Source organism: Triticum urartu, chromosome 1, assembly GCF_003073215.2.
Source record: "Triticum urartu cultivar G1812 chromosome 1, Tu2.1, whole genome shotgun sequence".
NCBI lineage: Eukaryota > Viridiplantae > Streptophyta > Magnoliopsida > Poales > Poaceae > Triticum > Triticum urartu.
The window spans coordinates 60,570,674-60,582,057 of record NC_053022.1 but is presented as its reverse complement, the minus strand read 5'-3'; the positions used below and the strand labels follow the sequence as shown (position 1 = coordinate 60,582,057).

General features: G+C 49.4%; 1 protein-coding gene across 1 annotated transcript; it reads left to right on the top strand.

Annotated features, from left to right (window-relative positions):
* Nucleotides 1-8,845: 8,845 nt before the first annotated feature.
* Nucleotides 8,846-9,359, top strand: LOC125506660 (histone H4). The gene has a single exon (XM_048671447.1). The coding sequence runs from the start codon at nucleotides 8,910-8,912 to the stop codon at nucleotides 9,219-9,221; it is 312 nt and encodes a 103-aa protein (XP_048527404.1). The 5' UTR covers nucleotides 8,846-8,909; the 3' UTR covers nucleotides 9,222-9,359.
* Nucleotides 9,360-11,384: the final 2,025 nt, after the last annotated feature.

Sequence of the window (11,384 nt, the reverse complement as noted above, 5' to 3'; positions counted from 1 at the left end):
GCTTGCTCAGTAAGATGACTAAGTCTCCTTTTGCAAAGAGTTGTGAGAGGACATCCGAGCTATTGGAACTGATACACGGTGATGTGTGTGGACCAATGAGCACAACTGCCAGAGGTGGCTATCAGCACTTCGTGACTTTTACCGACAACTTGAGTAGATATGGATATATCTATTTGATGAGGCACAAGTCGGAGACTTTTGAAAAGTTCAAAGAGTTTCAAAACGAGGTTGAGAATCAGCTCGACAAGACTATAAAACTTCTACGATCTGATCATGGAGGTGAGTACATGAGCCAGCAGTTTGATGATCATTTGAAAAGCAGAGGTATAGTACCTCAGCTCACACCTCCGGGTACGCCATACAGAAATGGTGTATCGGAACGGAGGAACCATACCTTGTTGGACATGGTTCGATCTATGATGAGCAAATCGGATTTACCCTTGTCATTCTGGGGATACGCTCTAGAAACTGCATCTTTCACACTTAACAGGGTACCATCAAAATCTGTAGATAAGACACCACATGAGATGTGGACCGGGAAGGCTCCCAGTTTGTCTTTTCTAAAGATTTGGGGTTGTGAAGCATTTGTCAAGCGACTTATGTCAGACAAGCTTACACCCAAGTCGAACAAATGCATATTCATGGGATATCCGAGGGAAACCTTGGGATATAGCTTCTACAACCGGGAAGAGAACAAAGTGTTTGTTGCTTGGAACGGGGTTTTCCTTGAGAAAGAGTTTCTCAGTCGGGAGGCCAGTGGGAGGACGGTCCGACTCTAAGAAATTTGAGTACCACTCGAGGACGGCTCGGCAGGTGATGGGATCATACCGGAGTCAGTCAGGGAATCTGTAGTGGAAGTGGCACCAGAACCACGGAGGTCGGAAAGATTGCGCAGAGTGCATGATGTATTGTTGCTAGAAAGCGACGAGCCAACCTCGTATGCGGAAGCGATGGTGAGCCCGAATTCTGAGGCATGGTTAGAGGCCATGAGATCCGAGTTAAAGTCCATGGAGGAGAATCAAGTCTGGGACTTGGTTGATCCGCCGCCTGGCGTAACAACCATTGGTTGCAAATGGGTCTTTAAGAAGAAAACCGATGTGGATGGAAATGTTCAGATCCACAAAGCTCGACTTGTCGCTAAGGGTTATGGACAAGTTCAAGGAATTGACTATGACGAGACTTACTCACTGGTAGCGATGCTGAAGTCGGTGAGGATCGTACTAGCTATAGCTGCATATTTCGATTACGAGATATGGCAGATGGATGTCAAGACGGCTTTCCTTCACGGAAAATTAACCGAGGACGTGTATATGATACAGCCCGAGGGTTTTGTCGATCCGACTAGCACTAGTAAGGTATGCAAGCTCAAGAGATCCATTTATGGGTTGAGGCAAGCATATCGGAGTTGGAACATTCGTTTTGATGAGGTCGTCACTGGTCTCGGTTTCATCAAAAGCGATGAGGACGCTTGTTTATACAAGTAGTTAAGTGGGAGCTTGATTGTGTTTTTGATCTTGTATGTGGATGACATACTACTGATCGGAAATGATATTTTGATGCTAAACTCGGTCAAGGAGTCATTGAATGGCAAGTTTTCAATGAAGGACCTTGGTCAGGCAATTTACATTTTAGGCATCAAGATCTATAGAGATAGATCGAGGAGGCTGCTCGGCTTAAGCCAGAGCACGTACATAGATAAAGTGTTGAAGCGGTTCAACATGAGTGAGGCAAATAAAGGGTTCTTGCCACTCTCACATGGTATAAGGCTAAGCGAGATTCAGAGTCCTTCGACATCTGATGAGCGAAGCAGGATGAGCAGGATTCCGTTTGCCTCGACAATCGGATACATCATGTATGCCATGATATGTACGCGGCCCGATGTTGCTTTTGCAATAAGCCTAACAAGTAGATACCAGGCCAACCCAGGTGAGAGTCACTGGGCAGCGGTAAAGACTATTTTGAAGTACCTAAAAAGGACTAAAGAGATGTTCCTAGTTTATGGAGGTGAGGAAGAGCTCGTCATAAGGGGTTACGCCGATGCTAGTTTCCAAACTGATAGAGATGATTGTCGATCACAGTCCGGATTCGCGTACGTCATGAACGGAGGAGCAGTGAGCTGGATGAGTTCCAAGCAAGATACGGTGGCCGATTCTACTACAGAAGCCAAATACATTGCGGCTTGTGAAGCTGCAAAGGAAGGTGTTTGGATCCGGAACTTTTTGGATGATCTTGGTATTTTCCCAGCCTCGGTAAAACCGTTGGACCTTTATTGTGATAATTCTGGTGCCATCGCCAAGCCAAGGAGCCGAGGAATCACCACAAGGTCAGACACATAGATCGGAAATATCACCTGATGCGAAAGATCGTAAAGAGTGGTGATGTAGAGTTATGCAAAATTCACACGGATGCAAACGTTGCGGATCTGTTGACTAAGCCGCTTCCACAACCCAAGCATGAGGGGCACGTTAGAGCTATGGGCATTCGATGTCTATTTGATTGACTCTAGTGCAAGTGGGAGACTGTTGGAGATATGCCCTAGATGCAATCATGTATGATGATATTTCCTATGTGTTTCTGAATAAAGATAGTCCTTGGACATTATCAATGATGTGTATCATCCAGTACATGACTTGTTTGTGGGACTATGCATTGTATGATGACTGTCCTAAAAGGTCCCTAGTCGAAAGGGTTGTGTGGACGCGCAGCCAACTAGACTAACATATGACACGGTCGATGGCTTGGTCTCACTAGCCATGGAGCATTGGATGCTAACCGGATAATATGGACTTGGAAGGATCTGGTCGGATTCGACGTAGTCAGATCCGAGTCGAGATAAGGTCCGAGTCGGACAGACCCAACTATGAGACGCAGCAATATGTCATTTGTCAGTCTCTAGTACAACATACGTTCTATGTCCTAAGACCTGAGCTGGCGCATGTACTCGGGATGGTAACAGACTTGCTTTGGGCCAACCAAACACTACTCCATGACTGGGTAGTTACAAAGGTAGGTTTCGGGCTTGTCCAGACCCATGCTGCGAGACATGGTCGAGCAAGATGGGATTTGCCCCTCCGATCAGGAGAGATATACTCTGGGCCCCTCATGTGATCCGACCAAGATAAGCATGGCCATGCGACAAGGATTATGAGATAATCCATTTTATGGTCGGCATCACTAGAACGAGAAAGAGGTCGGGCTAGCACAAGGATGACAAACTCGCCTTGAGCCCGACAACATATATCGTGTGGCAAAAGGAATGGAAGTATGATGTACAGGTTCGCCTAACCAGCTTCATAGTCTGTTTGGTGTTCGGCATGCCTTGCTAGAGGCCGCTACCAACTGTGCAGTTCGGAGGTGATCCGAACTGCGACCAAGCCTGCTTGAACCTAAGGGGTCGCGCGCTTAAGGGAAGGAACCTACGAGGTCGGATCTGAGGACACTGGTCGGATGTGATCCAAGCTGTATTCGGATTGTGGCCGAGTAGACTTATGGGCTTTAGGGTCTGTGCGAGGCCCAAGTATTGAGCCCGCGATGGACGCCTATATAAAGTGGGGTGCGGCACACTCATGCGGTTGATCGCTTCGGCGCTGTCACTAGGGTTTGCATGTGTTGTGAATAGTCACCTCCACTCGTCCGCCGGTTGTGTGATCGGACCTAGCAGTCTGCCGCACGATGTTCCTCCTGCACGCGCGGATACCGTTAGAGGCAGTGCACTTGCGCCGCTCCAGCGAACCTGTACGTGAGACCGACGACCGACTGTACGAGGGAGATCGGATGAGGAGGAGACGATCCACGCGGACGCACTGCCCCCAACTCTTTTTCCGCTACACGGCACTGCGCGTCTAGTGGTAACAAACTATGATCCATCTCCCGTAGCATGTTCTTGGTTGTTCTGCGCGTAGGAATTTTAATTTGCTGTCGACGCACCCTACCATAGAACCCAACAGCTATTCCGACAGCGACGCACATGGTGGATTCAACCCCAACAGCACCTTCCCACATGGCGCACCACCATGTGCCTCACCCTCCGGTTTGAACCCCGACCAGTGCACTCCCTCGCCCGTGTTCGCCAGCCTCCACACCCAGTACAACTACTCACCGCCGGCTTACTCAGCCTCGCCGACGCCGCCTCTGCACCGGGGCGCCCTACCCTTCTCACAAGCCTCGGCGCCACATTTCGGTAACCCCGGCCCGACCAAGGTCGACATGAACGAGATCATCAGAAGCGGCTCGGTCGCTGCCGCCTCCTACCCCGGGTTCCGCGCGCAAGATGACACAATGGACACCGCCGTCGACATGGACGGTGAGCTCGACGATGTCGAGGAGGTGGAGAAGGAAGAGGAGGAGGAGATGGAGCCCGCACCGGTATGGAAAGGGAGAAAGAAGAAGCGGGGGGGGGCAATGCCGGGTCGGACGAGCCGCGCGTCAAGTGGACGTTCAAAGAAGACGAGTGCCTCGCGGAAGCATGGAAGACCGTCAGCATCGACCCGATCACTGGCGCAAACCAGAACGCCGACATGTACTAGAGACAGATCAAATAGGCGTTCGATGAGCACAAGCTAGTCGACCCCTACTTCGCCACCATCCACATGCAGCGCGGCGAAATGGCCATGTCGAACCATTGGGCGATCGTCCAGGTGGCCTGCAACAAATGGCATGGGGTCGTCGAGGAGATCACGGCTCTCCCAGAAAGCGGCGCCCACGTCGAGGGTCAGGTATGTACAGCCGCCGGCTCACTTCTTTCGCTGTGTATGTCGCCGACGCTTGTTCTTCGGCTGCGCAGATGGTTCAGATATTCAACATGTACCGCTAAGACAACAGGGACCAAGAGCTCAAGTTCCTTCATGTGTTCTCCCGGATCGAGTCGTGCGAGAAGTGGAGTGATGCCCGACTCACCCTCGCCAAGACCAAAGAAACGTACAAGCCGGACGCGCCCGCCCCGGGGGCGGCGGATGGGCGCCCTGATGGCAACAAAAGAGCCAAGACGGCGAGGGACGCAACACCGGCTGACGAGTGGCTGCAATCATCGATCGAGCAGTGCATCGTCGACGCCAAGAACAACGCCACAAAGAGGGAGGAGAAATCCGACGCGCAGTGGTCGGTGTTGATGACGAAGCAAGACGTGAAGCTCGACCTACTCCGGACCAACATCGCCGTGAAGAAGAGGAACACCGACCTGGCGTTCTTGATGGGGCGGACATGTCGACGATGGACGAGCAGGTCAAGGCGTGGTACCTGGCGGAGCGTGGCCTCATCTTGAACCAGATGCCTTCGACCACCGCGCCTACACCCACGCCGACCCCAACGCCGGCGCCCAGCCCGAGCGATGAAGTCACGCCGACGCCGACGCCGAGCACAGAAGCCACGCTGACGCCGACCAGCCCGAGCGATGAAGTCACACCGACGCCGACGCCGAGCACAGAAGCCACGCCGACGCCGACCAGCCCGAGCATATGTTAAAATAAATCTGAGGCCTACCGTCGATCATCCGAGGACCAAACAATCACACGAGCACGACACCGAGATTTGTTAACGAGGTTCACCGATATGGCTACATCCCCGGGGCCTGACTATGGGCGCTCCTCCCCATGACACCGCTACAATACTGCATCGGGTCGCCCTGGACACCGACACATGCCGCCGACTTCCCCTGCATTCCGGTGCTATTATGTTGGCACAGGTTACATCGTGTGTCTACCCCCGCTATATATGAGAGGCCTAGGATACAAGTGTCCTATTAGGACATGACTCCATATCCTATCTAAACACAATACTACTCAGAGTCCAACTGTAACCTACCTTGTACACAATATTCGACACGACTCTAACAAACTCCACCTGGCGAATATTCTCCACCACCCTGAATTTGTCAATGCGTCAAACTTCCATGTACATTGGACTTGAGCTTATCCCATGAGTACCGCTGCTACTCCAAAGACTCCATGTGACTCCACCTGCAACTTGTAGTCCCTTCTTTTCTTGACCACAGTCAACGCTCGAGCAAAATTAAGTTCCTTGTTACTCTAGGTGCTCCCAACTTCCAGAGTATCAGTCCAACGTCAGCACACACTGATCGCTGACCTGCGTGGAAGTGAACAACCCACATATTGGGTGTCACACATAAGAGTTACCTGAACTCAACATCACCGCTCCTTTCTTGACCGTCTGTCTGAAACTTGGAGGAATTTCACCGTTGCTTGTAGTCATCCTGAGTCAAATTCACATTTGTCTCACCACATGTATGACCACCAGAGCCTTGGCCCGTCTCCATGTCCCGTGCGTACCGCACGCCTCGCCGCTATTACCGCGTCGAGCCTCCGCTGTCCCGGTCGAGTCTGAAGAGTCGCGAACTCACACCACTCAACCCCCACTGCAGAGTACCACCGATCATCACCGACCGATGACGAGTTTCACGCTTCCATCAGACCGCTGGGCTCCAGTCCGAATTACGTGTCCCTCGCTTTTTCCCGCTGAATAGGCTTCGACCCCGTCGACTTACGCCGTAGCCCCTCAATCCAGCTCCACCTTCAACATGACTCCATGGTAGATGATCAGTCCACCCCTACGCCTCATCGACTTCAAGCTCTGTGTATACACCACCTTGAATCAATCCCACACCATAGTCTTGTCGAAGCCGCACAAGCCCTCAGGGTCTGCGCCACGTGTTTCCACGCCCTAGAAGTCGGTCACCATCAGCATCACGCACCTATGTCGTCGCTGATCCCACCACCGTTTTCTGTATCAACCGACTTGCGTCGATCCCGTCAGACTGTCCAGTCCGACCCAGCCGAACTCGTTCGACTGTAGACACACTCGAGGCTCCCAAATTGTCTTCCGCGAATCTCCATCCATCACATGATAATTCCATCTTCGCTGAATTGACTTCCCGCAACGCCTTCAAGCATTTCTGTTGTGCCAACAAATTTTTCACTCTTGTCTACCATAACTTAAGGTTTTCAGTTCCGTGAACTTCTCCACCTTAAACGTGGTACCCGTTGGCACCTTAGTCTTTTGTATGTCTGACCTTGCGAAAAAATATCCAAGCTTCCAACACGTGCTCAAGTACACAAGATGCACCAGTAGCAAATTCCTACCAAAAATCCTTCTTGTACTCACGTGTATTAGCTCCCAGGCTCAACTTCAATGCTAGTAATTGCTTTGCCAAAACCTCTTGCTTTCCAATGGATGCGTAGCCCCTGTTCAATCTGATGGATTTGCTCTCCGCTGATTGGATCTGTTGCTTCTCGTCGTGTCACGTGAGGACTCGGTCCTCTTTTTATCCAAACCAAATCCGGTTCTGATTGCTCTTGCCTGCAGCTATACGCGACTGGATCCAGCACGATCCGCCGCTTGGTCCGTGTCTCACCGACTGCAGCCTTGCGGCTTCTGCCAGCTGGGCCGGTGCCCAGCACGCGCCTTTGGCCTCCGCAGCCAGCGCCCGTCGATAGATCGATCGACCTGCTGCCTGCCCGACCTGCGCGACACGTCGCCGCCGCTGCCTCTATGCTCGCCCGATCAATCCAAGATCGCCGCACGTCGAGCCGTCGCACACGTACCTTCCTCCGAATCAATAATTCACGGTCTCTGAATAGCCTAGCTCATGATATCATTTGTTAAAATAAATCCGAGGCATACCGTCGATTATTCAAGAATCAAGTAATCACACGAGCACAACATCGAGATTTGTTAACGAGGTTCACCGATATGGCTACATCCCCGGGGCCTGACTATGTGCGCTCCTCCCCATGACATCGCTACAATACCGCATCCGGTCGCCCTGGACACTGGCACATGCCGCCGGCTTCCCCTGCGTTCCGGTGCTATTATGTTGGCACAGGTTACATCGTGTGTCTCCCCCCGCTATATATGAGAGGCCTATGATACAAGTGTCCTATTAAGACACGACTTCATATCCTATCTAAACACAATACTACTCAGAGTCCAACTGTAACCTATCTTGTACACAATATTCGACACAACTCTAACAACATAGATGCCATGCCGACGCCGAGCACGCCAACAGCGCCAGTCCCACGCCGGAGGAGCCCGTCGTTTGATGCATTCCTTTGTCTACGCGTCCTTTCTTTTAAACGCCGAACTTTTCGTGTATGTTTGATCGCCGAAGTGTGGCAGATCGCCGAACTTGTGGCATTTTTTTGGTAACGGGAAAGACAAGTTTGAATTTATGTGTGTCTTAAAACCGAAACCTGGGGGCGCGACTAGGGACTGGATCGTCCCCAGGGTGAAAACCCCGCCGGCGCATAGGCCAAAACGTAATCGCGGGGTGCGCTGGGGGGCAAACGAGTGGAGATGCTCTCAGATCGAACGTTTTCCTTCGCTAGGCTGATCTTTCCATCGGTACCGATTTGTTCATTTCGAACGGGCTACAAATCTGACGTTCCCAGCATATCCGGGTCCATAAAAATTGCAATGCCGATTTACTTTTCATTTTTTAAAAATTCTTTTGTCCCTAGAACTAGGTTGCCTAGTCAAGGAAAGTTTGTGGAGCTACCTTTGCTTAGAAAAACAATATTCTACCCCGCAAAAGAAAAACAATATTCTGGTAAAAACGACGTCACAGACTCCCCTCCCGTGCCCATTCTCAGTTGGCACCACTGGCGTACACCATCCAGCACGAAAACATCGCGCCCACAGCCCAAAACTTTGGAGCCGGCGGGGACATTTTGCCCCAGCGATGGGAGCCTCCCGCCACGTGATCGATCCGCGGCGTCTCTTCCCCGGATCGCAATCTCAATCGTGCATTCCATCTGCATCGAACGGCAGCAGCACGCCTCCTCCCACCTCTCGCCCACCTTAAAAATCCCCTCCCCACCTCCGGCAAACCACCAAACAAATTCACCACCGCTCCTCGACCTCCATCCGCTCGAACCAAGGAGAGAGCGTCAGCCATGTCCGGGCGCGGCAAGGGAGGCAAGGGGCTCGGCAAGGGCGGCGCCAAGCGCCACCGGAAGGTGCTGCGCGACAACATCCAGGGCATCACCAAGCCGGCCATCAGGCGCCTGGCTCGCCGGGGCGGCGTGAAGCGCATCTCGGGGCTCATCTACGAGGAGACCCGCGGCGTGCTCAAGATCTTCCTCGAGAACGTCATCCGCGACGCCGTCACCTACACCGAGCACGCCCGCCGCAAGACCGTCACCGCCATGGACGTCGTCTACGCCCTCAAGCGCCAGGGCCGCACCCTCTACGGCTTCGGCGGCTAGGCTGTCCCCCCCTGCAGATCCCAAAAGCTTGATAGAACAGCGGCTTGTTTAGTTCTCTATTTGCTCCTGTAGTTCGAACTGAATCGTGGAACAAAGCTATTCGCATGTGTTGCTGGAAATGGAGCTTGTCTCGAGAAACAACGTGTCTCTGATTTTGTTCTGCTGCATCTCTGTTAATGTATAGTTTGTTCTTTCTCCTGCGATGTGAAATTGTGTGCGCTTGGGAGTTGGATTGCTTTGCCATTCTTTTACCAGGACACCCTGACGGATCGTACTTGCTTGCCGAACAATTGTGTATGGCCGAATCACCAACATCGTTTGATCCGTTTCTGCTATTTGATCTGATGCATTTGTACCGGGCACCATTTATGATCCTTGTATGTTGCAACAATGTGTGTAATTGAGATTGGGATTAGTCTGCATTTCATACATCGTTTTCTAGATTGATTTGCCATGCCACTTGCTCGGTGCAAATCTTCATGTGATTCTTGTTAATCAGAAGTGTCACTTGCTCAATCTCTGCTGTTCTTTTTTATGTTAGTGCAGTAATACTTCATCTGTTGCATCATACATTTTGGCAGTGGCAGCAACAACTTAATCCTTCAGTTTATATTAACTAGCTTATCAACATAATTCTCCATCTTCATTTTCCTAATATCATATGATGCCCTAGATTAGGGGAGTTTAGTTACAGAATAATTAGAAAGATCAGATCAGTTCTTACTTCATGTGTTTACTGTATTATAGCAGGAATGAAAACCAGTTAGGGTGTGATGACCCGTGAATCCTAGAATCCTACAGAAGTGAACACCAGCGAGCAATGAAAAATGACAATAGTAGTGTTGCATTGCATGGGTCAAGTTTCTTGTAGATTATCTTCATTCCTCAAGAACAGTTCAGATGAAGGAATGCAGCAATGCAGCATGTTTTTTCTTTCTTCAAGGAGCAAGTTTATCCAAGTTGAGATCGTTATCCACAGTGAATTAGTGACCGAGGAAGTCTGTTCCTTGCAGAATAACCGAAGACGACCATTGTCATTTTGAAAACGCCAACAATTTCATGTCTACGATTTTTTAAACACAGGAGCATTTTTCAAAACCCTGAACATTTTATGAATGTACCGAATGTTTATAAAGAAGCGAACAATTTTTTTAATTTATGATCAAATTTTTAAAAAGGGAACCTTGTTCGGAATTCCTGAACATTTTTCAAAACACACAAAAATTGAATTCAATGAACAAATTTTGAAAACAGGAACATTTTCGAAAATTTGAACAAAAATGAAATTCCCAAACATTTTTTGACAAAAAGAAAGGTTCAAACGAGCATAATTTTAAAAAGGGAACATTTTTAAATTTAGAACAAAAACTACAAAAATTAAAAATGTGAACAAATTTTGAATAAGAAAAACATAATTTGAAAATTTTGAACATTTTTAATTTTTTTTGAAAATCCATTTTTTGAAAAAGAATCAAAAAAGGAAAAAAGAATAACAAAATAATGTGAAAATAGATAAAGTAGCAGAAAAAAATAAAACGGGAAAAAAGGAAAAAAAGAGGGGAAATGAAAAAAGAAACCCGGCTCAGAGAACCTTCTAGAAGGTTCCCAAGACCAGTAAAACTGGACAGGAACCAAACGAAAGAGATCACCTAATAGGGCCGGCCCAGTGCGCTCGATCCTTATGCGTCCGGTCGACATTTTGACCCAACGCGCGTCAAATAGAAATTTCCGCCTAAACCAAGACTTTTAATAGGCTAAATTTCGAGCCCAAGTTGGTACTTCTTCTTTGTTAGAGGATTTTTGACAAAATGAATCAACTTTACCGGTAGAAAAAGAAGCAATGATGAACACCAGGCCATGTATGACAGTATGAGGCATGAGGCTGTGTACGCACGTGTTGTCTTTAGTTTCAGTCATAGAGCCTCACAGGGCACCCGTGTCCACAATTAATGAACGGACACGCCATTATATATGAACGCACCTTTGTCGAAAATCATATATGAAAGCATCATAAATTCATTACTCACGACCCTGCTAAGAGTCCCCTCTGGATGGCCAGTTCTTCTAATAAACCATAAAATCAAGTCAAAAGCTTCAAAGAAATCGTTACTACACAGATGACGGTGTTCGCACCAGTTGCACGCCTCTGAACCGATGCATGTA

Coding starts and splice junctions, on each gene's coding strand:
- LOC125506660 (XM_048671447.1), top strand. CDS start 8,910: ATGTCCGGGCGCGGCAAGGGAGGCAAGGGGCTCGGCAAGGGCGGCGCC.